The sequence below is a fragment of the Amphibalanus amphitrite genome, unplaced genomic scaffold (assembly GCF_019059575.1).
Source record: "Amphibalanus amphitrite isolate SeventyFive unplaced genomic scaffold, NRLGWU_Aamphi_draft 000618F_arrow, whole genome shotgun sequence".
Classification (NCBI taxonomy): domain Eukaryota; kingdom Metazoa; phylum Arthropoda; class Thecostraca; order Balanomorpha; family Balanidae; genus Amphibalanus; species Amphibalanus amphitrite.
The window spans coordinates 224,524-252,339 of NW_024882112.1; the positions used below are offsets into that span (position 1 = coordinate 224,524).

The following is a 27,816-nucleotide window of genomic DNA, read 5'->3' on the forward strand; positions in this document are numbered from 1 at the left end:
CTTTGTTTTCATTTTTTGATTTCATGTTAGTTTTAAATGTTTTGAGCCTATCAAATGATACAAGTATTTAAAATTTAGCTCAGTCGTCCCGGTAAATGCCGCAACTGCGCCATGACTGTACGCTAATCCTATTCCGTTTGTGATGCGAATTACCGGCCGTCGAGGAGTCAGCCCGGGTGAGCCAAACAAGATCCGTTTGACGTAGATAAAACGAATTAGTCTCATGTAACCGGTGCCGTAGATCCGTTTGTGGGGAGCTGATGCGCATTAGCGTAGTGCGTATTTGGAACGGATCGCTCATGTAACCCCGGTAATTGTCCAACCGAATTCCGAATTGGACATTGGACACAATCGGAATTCCGAAAATTCAAGTTCCGATTGACACCACTACACCCTACCCTACCTACTATTATTATATGGTAGTCAACAGCACTGTTGGTAGACAGAAAGACGCGTTAGAGACGTTTATTCTGTTCACTTTATAACGTCTTCGGGAAATACGCTGAAAAGCATGCTGTTGATTTGTGTAAAGTAAGCAAAGGCTCGCGCTTGCGATCACAAACTCCTGTAATGAACACTATCACTGCTTATCAATTGTTTATGTGAGCCAGCGGTCAGAAGCTGAAGCTGTTTTGATCGATGATGTGGTTTTGCAATCTTGATTGCAATTTGCAATTTGTAGCTGAGGGAGGGAATGGGCATAACTCAAAAGTCATAAGGCAACTGAATATTGAATAGGCGATTGCATTCTCTTTCATTCCATGCCTTATACTTGACTACTCTCTGCAGCTGCGACATAAAATCAAGGTAATGACCAGTGTATATAAATAATGACGTTTGAAGTCTAGCGACGTTTGAGGAGAGCGTAGGTTTGTAGGTTGTGTCCACTCGGACCTAATATATACTAATACCCAGATGATGAGGCGGTATGGGTGGTCATGCATTACAGCGCTTTGCGGAGTCTGACCTGACCGCAGTGCGACGAAGTTACGGTACCGTAAAATGGGGTGTTAAGGGACCGTGGGGTGTTAAGGGACAGTTGCATGGGAAAAACTTTGAGTCATATTAACTTCCTAATTTGAGAAAGTTCAATAAAAATTTCAGTGTGGTAGTTGACACTATTTTGCTCTTGACCATAGGACAAAATGGTATGGTTTTTCATGCAAGTGATTTGGCTCAAAAATGGATTTGAAAATCATGCTACATTTTCACAAAATTGAAACATCCCAAAACTCTGTGTGTGCCACGTAAACTAGTGGGTGTACAGGGAAAATGAATGCATAGGTGTATTGTCACATGTAGGTATTGCACATGTTTCCTGAAAAACTTGTGCAAATCCACCCATTCATTCATCATCCTCTTCCTCTTTTCCGGATACATGCATATTTTGAGGTGGATGTGGGGTGCTAAGGGACAGCGAAGAAAAAATAAGAAATAAAATATAAATATAATTTCATTAAGTTTTCTTTCAGTAGGCATGGAAAACACCAAATTCCACATAAAATGCAGGCAAGTTCATGCTTTTATCTCTAACACATCTTAAGTTATGTAACAAAACATCTCAACACTCTCTTTTATAATGATGGGTCAATGGAGACTGTTGTAGGTAAATGTGATGTCATCATAAAAATGCTAAAACAAAGAGGGCAACATAATGACCAACAACAAGTGACCAGCTTTAACATGTTTTTTATGACAGAAGATTACTTTTTGGTTCTGTTTACCTTATAACATGGATTAGGGATTAGGTATTCCTGGATCGGACACTCCGCCGATTTTCCGACCACCCGGCGGCGGCGGCGGATTTCCCGACGGCGAGGGCGCTGGCGTCATTTTAGCATTGCGGGCTATGGGCGGAGCGTGTCTTTTTGTATACTTTTGTCGTTTATTACTTACCTATAACCGATTTTGATGAAAATTTTTGTGAACCAGGTAGAACAGGTATTGAGGAATGTCATGGAAATATTCTTTTCCCAGTTTTGATTTAAGAAGTTGCTTAAATTCTGCTGACAAGTGAGGGTTCGTGATTACAGCCGAAGAGCCAATGTTGGAATAAAGTTAAGTTTTATGCGATAACATGAAAATAAGTTAATATTTGTATTAAATCATCAATAGGAACTTGTTCGACTGCCGAGGAACGATGATATTTGATGATAAATTGCATCGGCAAGTCAAGAATACCGGCTTAGTTTATGGGCATCAGGTAATGATTCCGTATGTGATAGTGACTAAATGGAGCCATAATAATGATAAGAAAGGACTAGAAATTATGTTTGAAGTGTCTGAAATTGTGTCTTATGAGCTAAAGTTCGCTAATTTCGCCCTCCATTACCGCGTTTTTAGCACGCAAGCCGGTGCGGCGGCCGCCGGCGCACTCGCCGCCGATGTTTCGGAGCTCCGCCACCAGGGCGGCCGCTTGGTCGCCGGCGCTAGTGTTGGGGAATAGGGAGTGTCCTATCCAGGTATACTTCATCCATGCTTATAATTAGCACATTTTCCACAAGCGTAAACTGCATTACACGTAATTGGCTAAAAAGGTCATTAGTGGTGAATGAACCTGACTTGTTTTGTGACAGAATATGCAAAACATTTCAATAAATAAATTGTGTGCCCTTCCACACCCCAATTGTGGGCATTTGATGACCATTTCTTGGAATAATGTAGGTGTCCCTTAACACCCCACATTGGGGTGATAAGGGACAGTGATGAAAAATAATAAAAAATAATATGCAGGTATAAATCTTAAAAACTTTAATGTGGCAGGCATGTAAAGCACCAAATTCCACATAAAATACTGATAATTTGATGCTTCTATCTCCAACTCTTCTTAAGTTATATAACAAAACACCTCAAAACTGTCCCTTAACACCCCGTTTTACGGTAGCCATTTTAAAAGGAGGAAGGATATTCCATCAAAAATGTCTTTCAAACGGTGGTAGAAGGGTTCCAGAAGACTGGAAACACGAGACCTGCCCGCCTCCTGGCCGGACGGCAAAAAGTCAGACGGAAAGGTGGCATAGTGGAGAACCCATGAAAAGTGCTGAACTGAAAGTTATATGTTCATCAGTCCTACTTTTCTGCTGTCTCATGTGGTAATACTCATGAGCCATATGTAATACATGCCACTGAAACATCATCGTTTGAAAAGCAACATTCATTGTGAAGGACCCTGAAGCTTAACAGTGAATTGACCCGTTTTGATGGTGTGGACATTGCACGTACAATTAAGAATGCAGTTGATGATTCGTCATAGTTTTTGTAAGGATAAGAAACCCCAAAGATTTTGCAACGAAATGAATAAAGAATTCATGGGCATGCGAATAGTTGAGATCCTTTTAAAAGCTTATCAAATGTAACGTTTATTGTGAAACACCCTGTTTGTAGGTTTGTAGGTTTGTAGGCTGTAGGTTAGGTTAGGTCAGGTTAAGTTAGGCTAGGTTTGTTAAAGGGAACCTCCCACCTTCAAAAAAGTTAATGAATTGGCATGAAAATGATGCCGCTTGGTTCAGAAAGAGCAAAAACGAATATCTACCAAATTTAACCGAAAAATATTCACCAGTCTTCAAGATATTAGACTTTTACTTTTGTTTACTTTTTGGGATCTCCGCTGTTTCTAGCGACTTTATTTGAAAGTGCTGCACTTAGGTAATGCGCGCAAAGATGTAACGGAAGTTGGCACAGATTCAGCACAGATTCAGCACAGCACAGATTCGGTAGGGGGAAAAAAGGCCCCGGTAGAGGGAAACCTTTATGACCCGTTTTCCCCTAGAAATGACGTCACAAAGAGGTAAAAATGGGTATCAATCGAAAGCTCTCGTTTACCCAGACACAGTCCTGCAGGAAAATTCCACTTTTTCCCCATAGGAAAGTTTTTACGGGAAAATCAAAATTTTGGGTCAATGGGGGGTCCCCCCCGATTTCGTTCAAAATCGGCACACAGGTGCCCCACCACCAGCCGAGAAACTTTCCCCAAAACGGTCCCCGTTGCATTGACGTTTAAGGCCCTTAAAGCCCCGTAAACTCGTAAAAAATCCGTAAATTCGCCCTTGTACGGCCAAAAACGGGGCGCTAGGGTAAAAATGGGTATCAATCGAAAGCTCTCGTTTACCCAGACACAGTCCTGCAGGAAAATTCCACTTTTTCCCCATAGGAAAGTTTTTACGGGAAAATCAAAATTTCGGGTCAATGGGGGGTCCCCCCCGATTTCGTTCAAAATCGGCACACAGGTGCCCCACCACCAGCCGAGAAACTTTCCCCAAAACGGTCCCCGTTGCATTGACGTTTAAGGCCCTTAAAGCCCCGTAAACTCGTAAAAAATCCGTAAATTCGCCCTTGTACGGCCAAAAACGGGGCGCTAAAGTAAAAATGGGTATCAATCGAAAGCTCTCGTTTACCCAGACACAGTCCTGCAGGAAAATTCCACTTTTTTCCCATAGGAAAGTTTTTACGGGAAAATCAAAATTTTGGGTCAATGGGGGGTCCCCCCCGATTTCGTTCAAAATCGGCACACAGGTGCCCCACCACCAGCCGAGAAACTTTCCCCAAAACGGTCCCCGTTGCATTGACGTTTAAGGCCCTTAAGGGTGCGTTAACTTCGGAGGTGGCTCCGCTCAGCGTTGGTGTCCGAGCACTACTACTCCGATTCTCAGCCAGTAGATGTCACCAGGGTAGAGCGCTTTTTTTCCCACGTTAATGGCCTTCTCCCCCTCCTCATTTCACGGCCCTTACGATAACGACGTTTGGTTACTGCGCCGGCGCGGCGGGCGGCGCCGACTGAGGGAGATCATGGTGTGTAAACACCGCGCGGCCGGAACACGTCTCTCGACGAGCCTTCCCGGCGCCGTCCTTAGCCTGGTGTAGGTACTTACTTACCCAGTTAGAACGAAACTGATTAATTGATATAGATACATGTTATCGAATATTGAGTCTGTCGCAGCTCTAGTCACAAGAATGCGTCTGATATTCTCACATGATTGACCTGACGGCATTGTTATAGTGAAATGCAGTGCTAGATTCGCATTGCTACACAGTACACATACTATATATGGCCTTGATACTACCAGTAAAACGCCTTATAGGGCGATAAACGGAGCGAACGAGAGGATCGGCCGTGTAAGTGGGAAAGTGTGAGGGGTACCTCCAACTGACTAGTGCACGGCACCCTACTAACCGCTCTCTAGTAATGTGCCATATTTGAGCACAATCGTCCCAGCCGTTCTCGAGATCTGGAAGCGGCACCCTACACGTGCGCACGTGCAAAATGGGTCCCAACTGACTTTTGCACGGCACGCTACTAACGGATCCCTAACCGGTAACCAAATTTGAGCGCAATCGGTCCAGCCGTTCTCGAGATCTGGAGTCGACCCCTGCACGTGCACACGTGCAGGAGCACCCCAACTGTGGGACATGAAAATGCATTGCCTAGGCCCTAGTGGGTGCCTACCTACATGTAAAGTTTCAGCGCAATCGGCCCAGTAACTACCGTGATATTGCAATTGTTACAAAAATGACACCTCTTCGTTTTGCACGTGGCACGTGCCAAGCTACCCTACAAAAATTACCGCAAGTAAATCGGCCCATGGCGGTTGCTGAGTTATAAGCCTTTCAAAAGCGTTACAGGCCGGGCCGAGTCGGGCCGGGCCGCTCTTACTGAGATTTATTACGGAGCGAGCGAAGCGAGCGGAGTCTAAGGTCGCCGTCCACTGCACTTTTTTACGTGCACCTCTTCGTGCACGTGCACGAAGAGGTGCACGTAGAATAACGGAAATTTCTGAGTATGAGCGGCCGGCCGACCGGCCGGCCGTGGTCACAATTTTGCGACGCTTATATCTCAGCCACCACTTGACCGATTTACATGCGGTAATTTTTGTAGGGTAGCTTCATTCCTTCTACCAAGTATTGGACTATTCCCGATGCATGTGAGTGACCCCTTATGCACGTGCCACGTGCAAAACGAAGAGGTGTCAGTTTTGTAATAGTTGTAATACAGGGTGGACCAAAAAGGATGGAAACATTTTGAACTCGCATAAAATATGTGTTATTGAATGCAGGTGACTGAAATTGATACCAAACGAGAGAACATTTCGTGGAAATTCATAATGACATCTCTCTCATCCTCTACCTCTCGTTTTCAGTCTCTCACAGCAAATGTTCGAAGAGGCCACCTTTGCGAGACAGGCACAGAGCGGCCCGCCTGCCGGCTGACGCGATAGCCCGATGACACATGTCCCCTGGTATGACTCGCACAGCCTTGGTGATCGCTCTCTTCAGATAACAGAGGCCTACATAACCTTCCTTGTAGACCCGGCCCTTGAGACGACTCCACAGGAAAGGAATCCATAGGTCAGACGAGAAGACAGACAGGCCAGTTCCACTTCGGTTCGAGGATGGGAGCGACAACACCGTGGCTGACGACCAAAAGCGCTACCAAGCGACGCTAAAGAAGTTGTTGAAGTGAGCCCAAACGAAGTATGGCAGTCTCATGAGATGATGTTTTTCGTACTCCAGCGTAGATGGGTAGCCATACGGCTTCCACGAGAGGTAGAGCATTGGAGCGCTAATCCAAAGGCCCGGGGTTCGAATCCCCGTACAGCCCAAATCTTTAACGAGTTTGCAAAAGATGACTGTGTCATCACTGTCAACCGTGGAAGCCGTATGGCTACCCATCTACGCTGGAGTACGAAAAAACATCATCTCACGCTCTCAGTCCCAGCGGATAAAATCAACACCTAAGTATGGCAGTCTCATGGACCTCATGTGATTCCAGCCAGACGGTGTGCCTCCTCACATCGCGAAACAACGCTCAAGTGGAGCGAGAACCACTTTGGTGACCGGCTGATATCCCGCAGTGCCTGTCGGAACTGGCCTGTCTGATCACCTGACCTGACCCCGATGATTTTGTCCTGTGGGGTCATCTCAAGGCCAGGTCTACAAGGAAGGTTCTAAAGGCATCTGTTACCTGAAGAGAGTGATCACCAAGGCTGTGCGAGCCAAACCAGCGGACATGTGTCATCGGGCTATCGCGTCAGCAGCCAGGCGGACCGCCGCTCTTTGCCTGTCTCGCAAAAGTGGCCTCTTCGAACATTTGCTGTGGGAGACTGAAAACGAGAGAAAGCAGATGAGAGAGATGTCATTATGAATTTCCACGAAATGTACTCTCGTTTGATATCATTTTCAGTCACCTGCATGCAATACACATATTTTATGCGAGTTCAAAATGTTTCCATCCTTTTTGGTCCACCCTGTATAGGTATCGGTGACTACTTGGCCGATTGCGCTGAAAGTTGGCATGTAGCTAGGCACCCACTAGGCATAAGGCAATGCATATCCATGTGCTGAAGTTGGGGTGCTGCTGCACATGCGCACGTGCAGGGGTCGTTTCCAGATCTCGAGAACGGCTGGACCGATGGCGCTCAAATTTGATACACGGTTAGGGACCAGTTAGTAGGGTGCCGTGTACAAGTCAGTTGGGACCCATTCTGCACGTGCGCACGTGCAGGGTGTCGCTTCCAGATCTCGCGAACGGCTGGGCTGATTGTGCTCAAATTTGGCACATCGCTAGAGACCGGTTAGTAGGGTGCTGTGCACAAGTCAGTTGGAGGTACGTACCCCTCGAAATTTCGCACGTGCAAGGCTCACCCTCTCGCTCGCTCCGTTAGTCGCCCCAAAAGGCGTCATACTGGTTCGTTATATTGAAAAGACTTATAGCTTGCTTCGCTCGCTCCGTAACAACAACGGGAAGTTCAGCATCTATTTTCTCATTTGAAGCTAAGCCCCATGCGCACAATCTTATTTTATTGGAGCAGACTATGAGCTGGAAGATTCGTATTCCATTTCTCATCCATTTCTCATTTGAAAGCATGTCGTTTGAAGCAAAGCCCCATGCGCATAATTTTTATTATATCGGAGTAGACTCTTGACTGGAAGTAGGTACAAACTACAAATATTACAAAATATCAAGTTAACCTAGGGGAAGATGGGGGAACACCGCCCTTTGGGGAACACCGCCCACCCCGATATTAGAAATATAAAAAGGTCTAGGGTGACAGCTGACTGTCTTTTGGCAGCGTGACGACAACAGAAGTGCAGGTGTGGGCAGTGCACCGCATTGGTTTAGGTGATTTGCGAGAAATTCCTAATTTTACGTTTCGTGAATACGTTTTATACCTTTTGTAGCATAATAAGCAGAAGAGAAGAGAACTGATCTTATTTGACAAACATTAGCCCTGAAGTAGTATTTTTCGCCATAATTAGGACTCCTCCATGCATTACGTGCTCCTGCTCGAGCGAAATTTTTGTCGTGCTGCCATATTGAAGGATTATTTAGAAAAATGTAGACACTTGGGTAACACCAGCCCCCGTTCACGAGCTCCAGAATCCCTTTACCGTCACGTCACCACGGGGGTAGAATCTCCCTTCACCCATAGGCATCCATGCAAATTTAATCATCTTTCGAGCGAGCTGGAGAAAAACCAAGGACTATGTGTCATCAAAAGTTGTACCAATGCAGGGGCCCGGGAACGATTTTCAAGTTGGGGGGGGGGGGGGCGAGCCTAAAATACCTGACATGATGCATATGGAACAGTGGCGTAGCTAGGGGTCACGTACCCCCCCCCCCCCCATTGGGTTCAAAGGGACCCTCGGATCCGAGGGGCCCTGCGGCGCCATTTGACCGCTGAGGGCTAACGATTGCCATATTTCGACTTAGAAGCACCTCACGGGCCCCAAATAGCCACACTAAGATCTCCATAAGGGCCCCACGCCGGCTTCTGAGGGCCTCTTATGGCTTTTAAGGGCCCCTCGGTCAGTGTACCAAAATCATATTTCTGCTTGGGTGTCAGAGGGGAAAATTGCTGACCAAAAAAAGGATGAGAGTGAAAAATTGTCGGTCAGGTAAGGCCCAAAAAGAGTGGGGAAATGATCAAAAACATTAATCTATCTACAATTGTGACAGATGCAAAACAACCATTCCCGCAATTGCTCCTTCTCGGTGGAATTGGGAGTGGAAAATTGGGCTTGAAAACTGGAGGTGAGAGTGGAAAATGATTTTCATTTGGATGTCGTTTCCCACCCACATCTACAAAATTTGGGACACTGCCCTCGGTGGTCTCCAACGGCCCGTTACTGGCCTCTTGAGAGTTCTTACCGGCCTATGAGGGGCCACTTCTAGGGACATTTCCCGCCTGTGATGGTCCCGCACTTATTTTTCTGAGGGCCCCATAACGGGAACTGTGGGGCCCTCGTCGGCGCCTATGAGGGCCCACGGCCACATCGGTGTCTCTGAGGGTTTCACACCCCCAACTCTGAGTGCCTACACCAGTGCCTATTAAAGCCCTATATCGGCGGCTTCGAGGACCCAACCAACACCTGCTTATCTAAAGGCCAACCACTGGTGACTTTTGAGGGCCCCACACCGGTGACTCTGCCAGGGCCCCAACGGCGTCTGACAGTACCATGCCGGTCTCTAAGGACCCCACAGGACTTCTTCTGTCGACCGAAGGGCCCCTTGCCGGTCACTGAGACCCCCTGCCGGCTTGTATAGAGAACTCGCGTCAGCAGCTCTAAAGGCCCCACACCCGTCTGTAACGGCTTCACACCAGCGTCTATGAGGGTCTACAGCAACGCCTGTAAGGACCCTCACCGGCACCTCTGAGAGAATCACACTAGCACCTCTGAGTGCCCACACCGGCATCTGCATGACGGCCCCACACCAGTGCCTCTAAACTCTAAGGGCCCCTTACCGCCGGCTCTGAGGGCCTTGCGCTGGTTATTCTGAGGGTGCTACGGGCTACCGATAACCGAAGGCACCACACAAGCCCTTAGTGTCGCTGAGCTTTAATCCCATACCGGCCCTCCGAGGGCGCCACGTCGGTGCACTCATTGCCCCACACCTCTTCCTCACACCCGGAGCGGGTAAACTGTGTTATACCTATAGCAACGATTTTACCACCGTTGTATGTACGTTATGCATTTCTCAAAGTTGACCCAAAATGGTCCATTATAAAATCTGGCCTGCCAAACATATGGCCAATTGGTCAGGCCCAAACCAAAGCGGGATGACAATAGCAGATATTGTCAAATCGATACTGTACCAATCAGCAGAAAGCATTCAGATGGCAAGGAAAATGCCGTGTGTTGATGTTTAGATGTATAAAGGAAATAAGGAGGAAAGAAGTCCGGAAAAGGGAGGAAAGATCCTTTCTCGCTGCCTCAATGTTGAGGGGGCGCCGCCCCCTCGGCTCCCAAGTTGGGGGGGCAAGCGCCCCCGCTGCCCCCCCTGTTCCCGGGTCTATGTACCAATGTAACAATGAGTTCGCCTCATTACGATGAATGGGGCTGAAACTGAAAAATAGGACTATATCGAGCCAAAATCAGCAATTCAAATGACCCCTTCATTTGAACGTGAAGGATTTCCTCTGATGACGTCACCACGGCGCCTTTATTTCCCCAGTGAACCAACCTGAGTAGTAAAGGAATCTTGGGTAACACCGCCCACTTGGGAAATTTGGTATTTAATAGCACATTGTGACACCTAACCCTGGAGTGGTGCATTTCAAATAAAGAAAGAACGTTGTCGCTATGTTTTCTCCCCCCCCCCCTGTTATCTCGAGAGCCAATGGTCGTATCGAGCCCCGCGAGGCGGCGTTCGAAAGGTCTCTACGAGACCTTCCCAAAGCACTCTTAAGATTTTAAGCTTGAGGTCAACTTTCGGGTCAAGGTCAGGTCAAAGGTCAAATTCTGGGGTTTTGCATGATTAGGCTTACGGATAGCGGAATCGATAGCTGCTGCTCAAAACTCACCAAAAATGACCTCAAAGGCCTAGTGAAGGTACCATATGCGTATATGGGTCATACTAAGCACGGGTCAAGGTCAGGTCAGGTCACGAAAGGTCACGGTTTTCACTTTTTACTAGGTACATGGGCGTGCGACACATGTTTTATGGCTTATTTTTTACGCCGAATCCGATGGTAATGGTTATATGTGACCCCAAGTTACTGTGCTGGTGATAAGTGTGCATTGAAAGCATTAAAATTCGTTTATACCATACATAACTAAACGAGGGCTAAGAATAAAGGTCAATTTTTCAACTTTTTATTTTTGACATAAAAATGCACTTTTCTAGACGAACTTTGTCCCAGAAATCTAGTGGTGCCATTTGTTTTCACCTGCGATGTTCAGAAGTGCCTCTAATTCACGAAAATGCTTATGACGTCACCATGCCCTATGCAATACCTACCTATGCATGTTGGAGCTATTTTTCACAATTTGGGGGTCAAAAATCAAGATAGAAAGTTGAAATTTGGGACATCTAATGTTCTAATAGAGGTCTATAACATATATTCCGGTTTTTTCTGGAAATTCTCAAAATTTTGGATTTTATTAGCTGTTTTCCAAAAAATATAGTTTTTTTAATTTTAGGGGTGAAAAACGCATTTTATGGAAAATCCGAAATAGCCATTTTAAAGAACTAGTTGAGCTGCGTCTATTCATGTCCTCAATTTGCAATTTGCTTTAAACCTTGATTTTTGGCGATTTTTTAAACATTTATCACTTTTTGACTGAAAACGCCATGTAGTTACATCACTAAAATCGATATATAAAAAAAATTGATTTTTTTTATAAAAAATTACACAGGAGACGTCAAATTGATGGGGGAGAAGGTATGCCTAGTTTCAAGTTGATAGCGTAAGCGGTTCATGAGTTATTCAAGAAAAACGGAGGGGGGTCGGATCCGACCCCCCCTCAGGCGGTCGCGGGTTAAGTCATCTAGTTATATAAATGAGTAATACATTGTACCAGAGATATAATAAAATCGTTTCCACTGTATTTTATAAATAAAGGTACTAAAAAGCCTCGAAATTTACAATAAGAAGAACAACTTAATAGTCCAGCAATCTGCAAATTTCGTTGCCTGCTGAGCTCGGGCGGTGTTACCCAACAGTCGGTGTTACCCCGAAAAATGTAGACATTTACTAAATGATCGCTATACTAAATCGCTATACAAATGCAGCTTCAGAGTACTATGCGATTGTGAAATTACTGACGTATAGACAGACTGGCCACAATCAAATTCAAGCATGCCATCACAGTTCACATGTAATACACATGTTTATTTAAGGGAGAAGGTAAATTATAGGCGCCAGGGTTGTTACTTGGTAACCTGTGTATCGATGTGCTATTCATATAAAATCTACTAATCTCATTCGATCCACCCACCATCCGTATTTTCCTCCGACAACCCCGTGTTCGCTTCTGTTCCGGCAGAGTTTCATGGCCACCAGCGCACGCGGGAACCCCAGACCGTAAATCACCGTGTGTTGACCGTCCCTCCCCGCCGGTCGGCGCGACTCGCAGGTTTTATTACATGGGGGAACGGCAGGGACCGAGGCGGAGACCCATACGACATCTAGCGGCACTCCCTTGAACTAACAAAACAGTCAAAAAGTGGATATGATTTGGGCTTAATTCCAGTCACAGCTCCAACATTTCTGAAAAGTAAACCTCATTTTCGTGTGAAGAAATGTTCTGTGCACATTTCTATGTAGCCACTTTTTTATTTTATGCCTCACACAAAAAATAAAAGATGAGCAAAGTTTTACTTTCATTTTTTGCAACATTGCAAAAAGAAAATGGAAAATCGGAGTACATAGAATTGTTGTCCACTTTGAGGATATGCGGTTGCCATTCATTTTTTGCGCCTAGTTTGAATGACGTTTAATGAATTTCGGCCCAAACTTTTCAGTTTTTCCACCTTTATCGTGCAATATCAACGTGAATATTGCACGGAATCAAACAACTTGTCCAGAGTAGGCTTCGTATACCTATGGAGCAGGTACATGCCAAATTTGAGGCTAATATCTCTATCGGTTTTCAAGATATTGCGGTTTTTCACCTCCCATTGACTTAACATTAACATCGCACCCTTAAAGCCCCGTAAACTCGTAAAAAATCCGTAAATTCGCCCTTGTACGGCCAAAAACGGGGCGCTATGGTGAAAATGGGTATCAATCGAAAGCTCTCGTTTACCCAGACACAGTCCTGCAGGAAAATTCCACTTTTTCCCCATAGGAAAGTTTTTACGGGAAAATCAAAATTTTGGGTCAATGGGGGGTCCCCCCCGATTTCGTTCAAAATCGGCACACAGGTGCCCCACCACCAGCCGAGAAACTTTCCCCAAAACGGTCCCCGTTGCATTGACGTTTAAGGCCCGTAAAGCCCCCTAGACTCGTAAAATATCCGTAAAATCGCCTTTGTACGGACAAAAAAGTGGTGCTATGGTAAAAATGGGTATCAATCGAAAGCTCTCGTTTACCCAGACACAGTCCTGCAGGAAAATTCCACTTTTTCCCCATAGGAAAGTTTTTACGGGAAAATCAAAATTTTGGGTCAATGGGGGGTCCCCCCCGATTTCGTTCAAAATCGGCACACAGGTGCCCCACCACCAGCCGAGAAACTTTCCCCAAAACGGTCCCCGTTGCATTGACGTTTAAGGCCCTTAAAGCCCCGTAAACTCGTAAAAAATCCGTAAATTCGCCCTTGTACGGCCAAAAACGGGGCGCTAGGGTAAAAATGGGTATCAATCGAAAGCTCTCGTTTACCCAGACACAGTCCTGCAGGAAAATTCCACTTTTTCCCCATAGGAAAGTTTTTACGGGAAAATCAAAATTTCGGGTCAATGGGGGGTCCCCCCCGATTTCGTTCAAAATCGGCACACAGGTGCCCCACCACCAGCCGAGAAACTTTCCCCAAAACGGTCCCCGTTGCATTGACGTTTAAGGCCCTTAAAGCCCCGTAAACTCGTAAAAAATCCGTAAATTCGCCCTTGTACGGCCAAAAACGGGGCGCTAAAGTAAAAATGGGTATCAATCGAAAGCTCTCGTTTACCCAGACACAGTCCTGCAGGAAAATTCCACTTTTTTCCCATAGGAAAGTTTTTACGGGAAAATCAAAATTTTGGGTCAATGGGGGGTCCCCCCCGATTTCGTTCAAAATCGGCACACAGGTGCCCCACCACCAGCCGAGAAACTTTCCCCAAAACGGTCCCCGTTGCATTGACGTTTAAGGCCCTTAAAGCCCCGTAAACTCGTAAAAAATCCGTAAATTCGCCCTTGTACGGCCAAAAACGGGGCGCTATGGTGAAAATGGGTATCAATCGAAAGCTCTCGTTTACCCAGACACAGTCCTGCAGGAAAATTCCACTTTTTCCCATAGGAAAGTTTTTACGGGAAAATCAAAATTTTGGGTCAATGGGGGGTCCCCCCCGATTTCGTTCAAAATCGGCACACAGGTGCCCCACCACCAGCCGAGAAACTTTCCCCAAAACGGTCCCCGTTGCATTGACGTTTAAGGCCCGTAAAGCCCCCTAGACTCGTAAAATATCCGTAAAATCGCCTTTGTACGGACAAAAAAGTGGTGCTATGGTAAAAATGGGTATCAATCGAAAGCTCTCGTTTACCCAGACACAGTCCTGCAGGAAAATTCCACTTTTTCCCCATAGGAAAGTTTTTACGGGAAAATCAAAATTTTGGGTCAATGGGGGGTCCCCCCCGATTTCGTTCAAAATCGGCACACAGGTGCCCCACCACCAGCCGAGAAACTTTCCCCAAAACGGTCCCCGTTGCATTGACGTTTAAGGCCCTTAAAGCCCCGTAAACTCGTAAAAAATCCGTAAATTCGCCCTTGTACGGCCAAAAACGGGGCGCTAGGGTAAAAATGGGTATCAATCGAAAGCTCTCGTTTACCCAGACACAGTCCTGCAGGAAAATTCCACTTTTTCCCCATAGGAAAGTTTTTACGGGAAAATCAAAATTTCGGGTCAATGGGGGGTCCCCCCCGATTTCGTTCAAAATCGGCACACAGGTGCCCCACCACCAGCCGAGAAACTTTCCCCAAAACGGTCCCCGTTGCATTGACGTTTAAGGCCCTTAAAGCCCCGTAAACTCGTAAAAAATCCGTAAATTCGCCCTTGTACGGCCAAAAACGGGGCGCTAAAGTAAAAATGGGTATCAATCGAAAGCTCTCGTTTACCCAGACACAGTCCTGCAGGAAAATTCCACTTTTTTCCCATAGGAAAGTTTTTACGGGAAAATCAAAATTTTGGGTCAATGGGGGGTCCCCCCCGATTTCGTTCAAAATCGGCACACAGGTGCCCCACCACCAGCCGAGAAACTTTCCCCAAAACGGTCCCCGTTGCATTGACGTTTAAGGCCCTTAAAGCCCCGTAAACTCGTAAAAAATCCGTAAATTCGCCCTTGTACGGCCAAAAACGGGGCGCTAGGGTAAAAATGGGTATCAATCGAAAGCTCTCGTTTACCCAGACACAGTCCTGCAGGAAAATTCCACTTTTTCCCCATAGGAAAGTTTTTACGGGAAAATCAAAATTTCGGGTCAATGGGGGGTCCCCCCCGATTTCGTTCAAAATCGGCACACAGGTGCCCCACCACCAGCCGAGAAACTTTCCCCAAAACGGTCCCCGTTGCATTGACGTTTAAGGCCCGTAAAGCCCCGTAAACTCGTAAAATATCCGTAAAATCGCCTTTGTACGGACAAAAAAGTGGTGCTATGGTAAAAATGGGTATCAATCGAAAGCTCTCGTTTACCCAGACACAGTCCTGCAGGAAAATTCCACTTTTTCCCCATAGGAAAGTTTTTACGGGAAAATCAAAATTTTGGGTCAATGGGGGGTCCCCCCCGATTTCGTTCAAAATCGGCACACAGGTGCCCCACCACCAGCCGAGAAACTTTCCCCAAAACGGTCTCCGTTGCATTGACGTTTAAGGCCCTTAAAGCCCCGTAAACTCGTAAAAAATCCGTAAATTCGCCCTTGTACGGCCAAAAACGGGGCGCTAAAGTAAAAATGGGTATCAATCGAAAGCGCTCGTTTACCCAGACACAGTCCTGCAGGAAAATTCCATTTTTTTCCCATAGGAAAGTTTTTACGGGAAAATCAAAATTTTGGGTCAATGGGGGGTCCCCCCCGATTTCGTTCAAAATCGGCACACAGGTGCCCCACCACCAGCCGAGAAACTTTCCCCAAAACGGTCCCCGTTGCATTGACGTTTAAGGCCCTTAAAGCCCCGTAAACTCGTAAAAAATCCGTAAATTCGCCCTTGTACGGCCAAAAACGGGGCGCTAGGGTAAAAATGGGTATCAATCGAAAGCTCTCGTTTACCCAGACACAGTCCCGCAGGAAAATTCCACTTTTTCCCCATAGGAAAGTTTTTACGGGAAAATCAAAATTTCGGGTCAATGGGGGGTCCCCCCCGATTTCGTTCAAAATCGGCACACAGGTGCCCCACCACCAGCCGAGAAACTTTCCCCAAAACGGTCCCCGTTGCATTGACGTTTAAGGCCCTTAAAGCCCCGTAAACTCGTAAAAAATCCGTAAATTCGCCCTTGTACGGCCAAAAACGGGGCGCTAGGGTAAAAATGGGTATCAATCGAAAGCTCTCGTTTACCCAGACACAGTCCTGCAGGAAAATTCCACTTTTTCCCCATAGGAAAGTTTTTACGGGAAAATCAAAATTTCGGGTCAATGGGGGGTCCCCCCCGATTTCGTTCAAAATCGGCACACAGGTGCCCCACCACCAGCTGAGAAACTTTCCCCAAAACGGTCCCCGTTGCATTGACGTTTAAGGCCCTTAAAGCCCCGTAAACTCGTAAAAAATCCGTAAATTCGCCCTTGTACGGCCAAAAAAGTGGTGCTATGGTAAAAATGGGTATTAATCGAAAGCTCTCGTTTACCCAGACACAGTCCTGCAGGAAAATTCCACTTTTTTCCCATAGGAAAGTTTTTACGGGAAAATCAAAATTTTGGGTCAATGGGGGGTCCCCCCCCCCGATTTCGTTCAAAATCGGCACACAGGTGCCCCACCACCAGCCGAGAAACTTTCCCCAAAACGGTCCCCGTTGCATTGACGTTTAAGGCCCTTAAAGCCCCGTAAACTCGTAAAAAATCCGTAAATTCGCCCTTGTTCGGCCAAAAACGGGGCGCTAGGGTAAAAATGGGTATCAATCGAAAGCTCTCGTTTACCCAGACACAGTCCTGCAGGAAAATTCCACTTTTTTCCCATAGGAAAGTTTTTACGGGAAAATCAAAATTTCGGGTCAATGGGGGGTCCCCCCCGATTTCGTTCAAAATCGGCACACAGGTGCCCCACCACCAGCCGAGAAACTTTCCCCAAAACGGTCTCCGTTGCATTGACGTTTAAGGCCCTTAAAGCCCCGTAAACTCGTAAAAAATCCGTAAATTCGCCCTTGTACGGCCAAAAACGGGGCGCTAGGGTAAAAATGGGTATCAATCGAAAGCTCTCGTTTACCCAGACACAGTCCTGCAGGAAAATTCCACTTTTTCCCCATAGGAAAGTTTTTACGGGAAAATCAAAATTTCGGGTCAATGGGGGGTCCCCCCCGATTTCGTTCAAAATCGGCACACAGGTGCCCCACCACCAGCCGAGAAACTTTCCCCAAAACGGTCCCCGTTGCATTGACGTTTAAGGCCCTTAAAGCCCCGTAAACTCGTAAAAAATCCGTAAATTCGCCCTTGTACGGCCAAAAACGGGGCGCTAGGGTAAAAATGGGTATCAATCGAAAGCTCTCGTTTACCCAGACACAGTCCTGCAGGAAAATTCCACTTTTTCCCCATAGGAAAGTTTTTAAGGGAAAATCAAAATTTCGGGTCAATGGGGGGTCCCCCCCCCCGATTTCGTTTTAAATCGGCACACAGGTGCCCCACCACCAGCCGAGAAACTTTCCCCAAAACGGTCCCCGTTGCATTGACGTTTAAGGCCCGTAAAGCCCCCTAGACTCGTAAAATATCCGTAAAATCGCCTTTGTACGGACAAAAAAGTGGTGCTATGGTAAAAATGGGTATCAATCGAAAGCTCTCGTTTACCCAGACACAGTCCTGCAGGAAAATTTCACTTTTTCCCTATAGGAAAGTTTTTACGGGAAAATAAAAACTTTCCTATGGGGAAAAAGTGAAATTTTCTGGTGGTGGGGGCACCAACGGCTGGTGGTGGGGCACCTGTGTGCCGATTTAAAACGAAATCGGGGGGGACCCCCCATTGACCCGAAATTTTGATTTTCCCGTAAAAACTTTCCTATGGGGAAAAAGTGGAATTTTCCTGCAGGACTGTGTCTGGGTAAACGAGAGCTTTCGATTGATACCCATTTTTACCCTAGCGCCCCGTTTTTGGCCGTACAAGGGCGAATGTACGGATTTTTTACGAGTTTACGGGGCTTTAAGGGCCTTAAACGTCAATGCAACGGGGACCGTTTTGGGGAAAGTTTCTCGGCTGGTGGTGGGGCACCTGTGTGCCGATTTTGAACGAAATCGGGGGGGACCCCCTATTGACCCAAAATTTTGATTTTCCCGTAAAAAACTTTCCTATGGGGAAAAAGTGGAATTTTCCTGCAGGACTGTGTCTGGGTAAACGAGAGCTTTCGATTGATACCCATTTTTACCCTAGCGCCCCGTTTTTGGCCGTACAAGGGCGAATTTACGGATTTTTTACGAGTTTACGGGGCTTTAAGGGCCTTAAACGTCAATGCAACGGGGACCGTTTTGGGGAAAGTTTCTCGGCTGGTGGTGGGGCACCTGTGTGCCGATTTTGAACGAAATCGGGGGGGACCCCCCATTGACCCGAAATTTTGATTTTCCCGTAAAAACTTTCCTATGGGGAAAAAGTGGAATTTTCCTGCAGGACTGTGTCTGGGTAAACGAGAGCTTTCGATTGATACCCATTTTTACCCTAGCGCCCCGTTTTTGGCCGTACAAGGGCGAATTTACGGATTTTTTACGAGTTTACGGGGCTTTAAGGGCCTTAAACGTCAATGCAACGGGGACCGTTTTGGGGAAAGTTTCTCGGCTGGTGGTGGGGCACCTGTGTGCCGATTTTGAACGAAATCGGGGGGGACCCCCCATTGACCCGAAATTTTGATTTTCCCGTAAAAACTTTCCTATGGGGAAAAAGTGGAATTTTCCTGCAGGACTGTGTCTGGGTAAACGAGAGCTTTCGATTGATACCCATTTTTACCCTAGCGCCCCGTTTTTGGCCGTACAAGGGCGAATTTACGGATTTTTTACGAGTTTACGGGGCTTTAAGGGCCTTAAACGTCAATGCAACGGGGACCGTTTTGGGGAAAGTTTCTCGGCTGGTGGTGGGGCACCTGTGTGCCGATTTTGAACGAAATCGGGGGGGACCCCCCATTGACCCAAAATTTTGATTTTCCCGTAAAAACTTTCCTATGGGGAAAAAGTGGAATTTTCCTGCAGGACTGTGTCTGGGTAAACGAGAGCTTTCGATTGATACCCATTTTTACCCTAGCGCCCCGTTTTTGGCCGTACAAGGGCGAATTTACGGATTTTTTACGAGTTTACGGGGCTTTAAGGGCCTTAAAAGTCAATGCAACGGGGACCGTTTTGGGGAAAGTTTCTCGGCTGGTGGTGGGGCACCTGTGTGCCGATTTTGAACGAAATCGGGGGGGACCCCCCATTGACCCGAAATTTTGATTTTCCCGTAAAAACTTTCCTATGGGGAAAAAGTGGAATTTTCCTGCAGGACTGTGTCTGGGTAAACGAGAGCTTTCGATTGATACCCATTTTTACCCTAGCGCCCCGTTTTTGGCCGTACAAGGGCGAATTTACGGATTTTTTACGAGTTTACGGGGCTTTAAGGGCCTTAAACGTCAATGCAACGGGGACCGTTTTGGGGAAAGTTTCTCGGCTGGTGGTGGGGCACCTGTGTGCCGATTTTGAACGAAATCGGGGGGGACCCCCCATTGACCCAAAATTTTGATTTTCCCGTAAAAACTTTCCTATGGGAAAAAGTGGAATTTTCCTGCAGGACTGTGTCTGGGTAAACGAGAGCTTTCGATTGATACCCATTTTTACCATAGCACCACTTTTTTGTCCGTACAAAGGCGATTTTACGGATATTTTACGAGTCTAGGGGGCTTTACGGGCCTTAAACGTCAATGCAACGGGGACCGTTTTGGGGAAAGTTTCTCGGCTGGTGGTGGGGCACCTGTGTGCCGATTTTGAACGAAATCGGGGGGGACCCCCCATTGACCCGAAATTTTGATTTTCCCGTAAAAACTTTCCTATGGGGAAAAAGTGGAATTTTCCTGCAGGACTGTGTCTGGGTAAACGAGAGCTTTCGATTGATACCCATTTTTACCTCTTTGTGACGTCATTTCTAGGGGAAAACGGGTCATAAAGGTTTCCCTCTACCGGGGCCTTTTTTCCCCCTACCGAATCTGTGCTGTGCTGAATCTGTGCTGAATCTGTGCCAACTTCCGTTACATCGCGCAAAGCAGCATATACCATAGCGTGCTACCAAACGTTTTAGTAAAATATTTAAAATTGTTAGATCTGCGCTGATGCACAAAATTCTAAGGGTAAGAAGGGGGCATTCCAATGCATTAGCCCCTTAGAATAAAAAACTGCAAGTTTAAAATTCCATATCTCCGAATTAAAGTATTTTTCGATGTTGTGAGTGCTCAAACCGTTATTTTCAGGCCATGGCCACCAATTTGGCTATCTCAACTCAAAACTAATGTTAAGGTGGGATGGTCACTTTAAGGTTTTCCTAGAAAGAAGCACCTCCGGCCTCCGGGTATGGCCTAACTTTAGTGGCCTAAACTTTAGGCCACTTATTTTTCATCCCCTGACTTTTTCAACAGCAAAAAGAAAACATTTGCATAAAAAGTATGGTATTCCATCTCAAAGTGTGGGGGCGCCGCCCCCACGGCCATAGAGTTGGGGGGGGGGGGGGCAAGCTGCCCCCACTGCCCCTGGTTCCCGCGCCTATGCCTCACCGGCCTCACCTAACCATATACCTTGACCCATTAAACCTAACCAAACCTAGCCTATCTGCATTTTCACCTGCCATGTTACCTACTTGTCAGGTTGGGTCAAGTTCCAATTGGCTTAGTTTGATTTGGTTAGGTTTGGAAAGGCTAGGTCAGTAGGTTTGAATAGTTATTAGGTTTGGTTAGATTATGTTCAAGCTTGAATTTAGTTTTGCTTGACAGACTTTGAACCTGCTATCTCACCACAGAGTTCAAAATTTGACAGCTTGCACAGATCATTCCGTTTCGCCGGTGAGTTTGAAACCGCGATCTCAAAACTTAGTCCGAAAATTGTTGAAACGCCGGCAACTTATCGCCACCAATGGAATTCGAATCCGCGATCTCCATCTCGACACGGAGCTAAAAATCGGCACCAAGTCAAGCACGATCGTCCCGCTCCGCCAGGCAAATTCCTCCCATCGATCGAAAACGCTGCATCGATAGTAGGTACAGTCCACAGCAGAAGTAATGTGGGTTTTCAGTCATGGGTATGTTCTGCTTCTGAAGCTTAGGAACGTTTAGCCAGACTACAATGAAACTTTGAATGTAGCTTATTATATGTATCGTCACCCTTGCAGCTGCAATTTTAGCTATTGACATCTTCTTTTCGATCACTCCGCATTAAACAATCGCCAGTCAAAGCTAATCGTTGAGATGGGAATCTCTTGGTAACCTTAGGAGCAGTATAAAACTCACAAGCAAGTAAGTTACTGAGTTTGTCATAAACTATTTTATCGTAAATGTTCGTTCATTCCAAACCGGTTTCGTTTCATACAAGAAACATCATCAGTGGTACACTTCACAAGTGTCAGTGGTAACGGACAAACAGCACAATAATAAATACACACATATACAGTTGGTGCACACGCTAAACATACATGTGGTCCTACAGGGCGCGATCGATAAAAGGTCAATAACATGAAGAGCTACACATTGTAAGCAAGATTACCTGACAACAGACAGGGGATATGCCGATGTTGTGCCATTAAGCCTTGGCTTCAGTTGATGGATGAAAAGTGATTCCAAGATCCTGAGAGAATGTGATGGCTCGCTGCCTAAAATGGTGAAATCGTTGAAGGAGACAGGGGTGTCACATGTGTGACTGTGATCGCGAATGGACGATTGTTTTGGAGTTGTTAGAATATTACCAGTGCGGTCAGAAATGCCCTTATGTTCACATACCCTGGTGTACAAGCGTACATAGGTGGAACCTATGTACGATTCCTCGCACGAGGAACAACGAAACTGGTACGAACAACGAACAACGAAACTGGTACACCCATACCTAAGCCCCAAGATAGTTCTCAGGAATAGATTTACCATTGGAAGTCTCTTTAAATTCAAAGACAATGTCCCTATGTGCATCCGCTCTGGTGTAGTGTACCAGTTTCGTTGTTCCTCGTGCGAGGAATCGTACATAGGTTCCACCTATGTACGCTTGTACACCAGGGTATGTGAACATAAGGGCATTTCTGACCGCACTGGTAATATTCTAACAACTCCAAAACAATCGTCCATTCGCGATCACAGTCACACATGTGACACCCCTGTCTCCTTCAACGATTTCACCATTTTAGGCAGCGAGCCATCACATTCTCTCAGGATCTTGGAATCACTTTTCATCCATCAACTGAAGCCAAGGCTTAATGGCACAACATCGGCATATCCCCTGTCTGTTGTCAGGTAACCTTGCTTACAATGTGTAGCTCTTCATGTTATTGACCTTTTATCGATCGCGCCCTGTAGGACCACATGTATGTTTAGCGTGTGTACCAACTGTATATGTGTGTATTTATTATTGTGCTGTTTGTCCGTTACCACTGACACTTGTGAAGTGTACCACTGATTACGGAGCGAGCGAAGCGAGCGAAGTCTTTCCTTAGATTAACGGAAATTTCTGAGTATGAGCGGCCGGCCGGCCGTGCGGACGCTTTTGCGAGGCTTATATCTCAGCAACCACTTGACCGATTTACACGCGGTAATTTTTGTAGGGTAGCTTCATTCCTTCTACCAAGTATTGGACCATTCCCGATGCATATAGGTGACCCCTTATGCACGTGCCACGTGCAAAACGAAGAGGTGTCAGTTTTGTAATTGTTGCAATATCTCGGTAACTACTTGGCCGATTGCGCTGAAAGTTGGTATGTAGGTAGGCACCCACTAGGCACTGCATATCCATGTGCCAGAGTTGGGGTGCTGCTGCACGTGCGCACGTGCAGGGGTCGTTTCCAGATCTCGAGAACGGCTGGACCGATGGCGCTCAAATTTGGTACACGGTTAGGGACCAGTTAGTAGGGTGCCGTGCACAAGTCAGTTGGGACCCATTTTGCACGTGCGCACGTGCAGGGTGCCGCTCCCAGATCTCGAGAACGGCTGGGCCGATTGTGCTCAAATTTGGCACATCGCTAGAAACCGGTCATTAGGGTGCCGTGCACGAGTCAGTTGGAGGTGCCCCCTCGAAATTTCGCACGTGCAAGACTCACCCCCTCGCTATACTGGTGATGTTTCTTGTATGAAACGAAACCGGTTTGGAATGAACGAACATTTACGATAAAATCGTTGAGATTGGTAAAACCCTAAAACCCTTTAGCGGTGGGCTGTACTTTTGTGATGTCATAATCTGGCAATTGCTTCAAGACTACAGCCCGTCACACTGCTTTACCTAGCTATTTACCGAAAGGGGCGATGCTTGTTTCATGACTAGGTAGGTACCAAGGAAAATAATATTTTGTGAATTTGGGCTTTGCAGTGGGCAAAAGGGGCCAATACTTTCCACATGCCCCTGGATCCATCAGTGACTAGATGATAACGCAATTATTAGTGAGTGTGATATTACAGAAGCAACTTGTATAGCTAAGATTCCGGTCCAGCTAAGTTTCAGCCGTCCATAACTCCCGACTTACCCACCAGATGGCTAGTCTGTGGCGGATGCTGCCCAGCTGCATGAGGAGCCGACTGGGACTGCGGCTGATGCTGCTCCTGTGGCTGGTGATTGTGCTCGCACTCATCAGTACCCGGTTTGTGGGCCGTGGATGCCGCAAACGGGTGTTTGCCTACCGAGATCAACTGGAGGAATCGACCCATGGTGAGAGCGAGCGAATTAAATGTCCTCTGTCGACAAGTGACTGGCATTGTGCTCACATGAAATTGGATGGAACTGGGAGCTCAGTCACTGGAGAGTTGGGTGCATCTAGGTCCATGGATGTGAATAATAGTCACCCATGGACTTAACAAGCATTTGCTGCTTTGTCTGTTTGTTTGTAATGTTCTATGATATGTATGCTTATTTTACTGAATACTGTTTCTGTATGTCTGGATGCCCTGTAGATCTTGATTTTGACTGTTTTAGTTGTTGCCAATTCATAATGTGTTTCAAAACAGTACAACTCACGATATTGCTCAAAGTTCATTCACAGACAAATGATTCAACGATTTCCGCCGGCACTTGGCGTTACAGATGCAGTACTCTATGTTTTGTCCGTCCCTGGCTCTCAGTCCTGCCACTAAGCTACGTTTTTCTCACCTGGTCCGGCCGGCAGCGGTGGCGACTGTGCTGGATGAGCTGGGCCTGCGCTTCTTCCTGTGCTACGGCAGTCTGTGGGGCCAGGTGCACGAGCGCCGCAACCCGCCGTGGGAGGCGGACGCTGAGCTGTGTGTGCTCAGTGAGCAGGACGACAGCGCGGCGGACAGGCTCCAGGACCGGTGCGTGTCATCAAGGGCTAGTCTGCGTAGTGGTACGGGGCAGTGGCGGGTGTTAGGGCTATGTAGTCTGGTTAGTGGTGCGGGGTAGTGTTGGGATTATGATCAATGAGAGGCCTGATTAGAGTTCGGGACTGCCGTAAATGGGGATGCAATGTGTAACGTGTATTGGAGATCGGCAGTATGCAGTGCCGGGGATGGATAACGGAGAGAAGAGAATGATGAAAAGCTTGAGGGGATAAAGGACAGCTGGGAAGAGCTATAGGACACAGACTTTTGCTCAAAACGAGCATAGTGTCTGTGACGCTTTTATTTATTTCCTCGCATTTCTTCCCACCCGTGCGTGCCCTTTTTCCCTTCTAACGGACGCTCCGTCCCCCTCAGGCTGGTGATGGCTCTGGACGCCGCCGGGTTCTTGGCCGAGCAGGACGGCCGGCTGGGCAGATACGACGTCTACCGTACGGACGGCACTCCGGGGCTGGTGCAGATCGTCTTCTTCGCGCCAGATGCCGCCAATAAGGTGCGATACAGCCGCGTCTCGGGGCGGGTGTGGTAACGGCACATGTAGAAATATGCCGAGGGACTTGGGAATAGTCATCTGGGTTCTCGACATATTCAGGATGCCACTGGTGTAGGTTTTTTAATTTCTGTAGCGTAATACCAGACTTACTATGTTACCAACAGTCAATGAGCCTTGTTTGGATGCGACTAAGATTTTCTGTGCTACTTTTTAATGAAGCAATTCATATGTAATGTAGGATTTTGATACTGCCATTATAGCTACAGCATCGGTCTCCGTCCCCAATCTGTCTCAGCTTCTACCAGTGATCTCTGCCAGTGCTGGGCCCAATTCCTCAGTACTGGTCACTGGCGGCTGCAGGTGTCTCCGTCCTCCTGTGCCGCCCGATGACCGATGACGCTGACCGCTGACCGCTGACCGCTGACCGCTGAGCTCTGACCGCTGTCCGCTGACCGCTGACCGCTGACCGCTGACCTCTGACGCTGACACTGACCGCTGACCTCTGACCACTGACCGCTGACCGCTGACCACGGACCGCTGACCACTGACCGCCGTCCGCAGATGTACCGTCGGGACGGCTGGATGCACCGCTCTCACCCGGCCGTGTGTACCGGTGACACGGCCGACCCGCAGCTGCACTGCTTCCCGGCGCGGCTGGTGGCGGCGCCCCTGGAGCGGCGCCCCTTCGGCGCCCACCACCTGCCCGTGCCCTGGCTCGGCTTCGAGATACAAAAGTACCTGTTCCCCAACACGTGGTTCAGGGACTACGCGCCCATCTGCTGAGACCAGCTGAGTTGGGCTGAGTTGGGCCGACAACGTGTGCTGGCCAGAGCGGGACCTGAGCCGTGGAGGGCGGGGATGGAAATGAACGTCAGAGGACGTGACTGGTGCTGGTATCTGGTGAGCGGTTTGAGAAGGTACAGTTAGGCGTGTGGCTCGGTGAGGTCTGGGCTGCTGTGGCCGATAGGGATTGGTGATAAGGATTTGAGGCGGACATGTGTCTGTTCGTGATTCGTAGGTACTACGAAGCATCTAGTTTGAACACTTGCCTTTTTACAGGGAACAGCCAATTCCAAGTACCGTCCTGAAAGCCTGTCGGCTGGCAATTGGCTTAGACTTTAGATGGCACCTTTGTAGGAATAGCTTTTGTAGAAAAGGTGTTGTGTGCTGAGGCAGCTATCATGCTGGTGTTCATAAACCAATTGGGTTTAAACCAGTAGATGAGATTTAAATCAATAGGGAGATTTTTGGGTGTTCAGAATGACGTCAGCCATAAGCATGAAGTTCGCGTCACTATGAAAGTTATGCTAACCAGCTCCCAATTCGCTGGTGGTACAAAGGCTGACCATGCTGTTTTGACTAGTCGGGGAAAGCAATGAACTATAATGCTTGTAGGCATTCAAGTCAGAAATGTTTCCTGTCTGGGTTGTGAGTTACAGTCAGACATTCCATTGTGCTGTCTAAGCTGAAGCAGAAGCTAGCTCACAGCTGAAGCTAGTTCACAGTGTGATCACATATCGGATCATCACCAATCCTGAGTCGTTGTATCGGCAGGTCTTGATCTCTTCAGTTGCCATCATGACGCAGAGATTTTGAGGTTTGAGCTTCGTGTTTAAGCGCAGTATCATTGAGATTAGATCGAGCTGAAACACTTTCCGTTCGGCTTTGTAGCTTATCTAATCCGTCTGCTAGTCTAAAGAGAGGGTTTGTTAGCAATGTGGTGTGGTATGATAACGTTTGGTGTTGTTTGCGTTCCTGCGGGGTCTTGAACGTGTGTAGCTGTCGATTCACTGTTATGCTGCCATTACTGCCTGTGATTGGTCCTCCCGAGTGTGACGTCACAGAACTGTGATTTCACCTGTGGAGACTGTGATTTGTAGTGATTTGTAATGATTCGCTCAATAGCACATCGATAAATGCCATTTCGAATCGTATTCGCGCTGTACAATGGCTTCCACTGCTAGTTTAAATGTCTAGCAAGACGTGATCTTCATTGATTTTTACAGTGTGTCGCGATGGTATAAGGTCAATGAATGGCCTGTTTTACATCGATCGTCATTATAAGGCTGATTGAAGGCATCAACAAAGCCAATCTGACTAGGCTACATCGAATATCAAACCGTGCTCAGGTGTTGAAGATAATCAGTTTGCTTGGCCAGAGCTGATTCATTTGCTGATGTTTTCCTATCATGATACACATTACACATATATTTTGTATAACTTGGACTTTGCTATCACTACAGTTGTGCCTCCATTTTCTTGTTTTATCTGTGTGGCTATACTTCCCACAATAAACGGTTTGACGACTTTTTGGACTTACTGCATGAACCAGCGCTGGAGTGAAAAAGCGTTACAAATAGCGAATACTATTACAGAGTAATGAGAGCTTACCGAGAAATAAGCGAGAAGGGTTCCCGTCTCTGGAGGTAAGTCGTTGACCTCATATGTAGGTGAATGCCCTAACATTTGTTACTGCGGATTGGCTCGGGAAATAGCCACAGCGCGAAAATTAGGTCATATACGCTTTTGTATTTTCAAGCAAGACTCGTATCAATTGTCTTATTTCTTGTGTCTTGTGAGAAGGTGGAGACTGACTTGATGGCCTCAGCCTTGGATTACCTGAACGAATGGCAGAGCAAATGTAACGCATTTGTAGCGCCGATTACCAATCATGCATCCTTGTTCTATTTCAAGCAATAGTCTTGGGGCTCAGTAGGGCGCTAAAAGGAAGAGTTGTAAATGTA

At 47.0% G+C, this 27,816-nt stretch overlaps 1 protein-coding gene across 3 annotated transcripts; it reads left to right on the top strand.

Moving 5' to 3' along the window:
- The first annotated feature begins 188 nt into the window (after nucleotides 1-188).
- Nucleotides 189-27,381, top strand: LOC122363380. Of its 3 annotated transcripts, none has more exons than XM_043332587.1 (5): nucleotides 189-310; nucleotides 23,764-23,938; nucleotides 24,393-24,555; nucleotides 24,937-25,072; nucleotides 25,634-27,381. In XM_043332587.1, the coding sequence occupies exons 2-5, from the start codon at nucleotides 23,764-23,766 to the stop codon at nucleotides 25,853-25,855; spliced, it is 696 nt and encodes a 231-aa protein (XP_043188522.1). In that variant the 5' UTR covers nucleotides 189-310; the 3' UTR covers nucleotides 25,856-27,381. The 3 variants fall into 3 exon arrangements, with proteins under 3 accessions (XP_043188522.1, XP_043188521.1, XP_043188520.1); XM_043332586.1 differs by lacking the exon at nucleotides 189-310 and adding an exon at nucleotides 422-807; XM_043332585.1 differs by lacking the exon at nucleotides 189-310 and adding an exon at nucleotides 20,299-20,400.
- The last annotated feature ends 435 nt before the right edge of the window (nucleotides 27,382-27,816 follow it).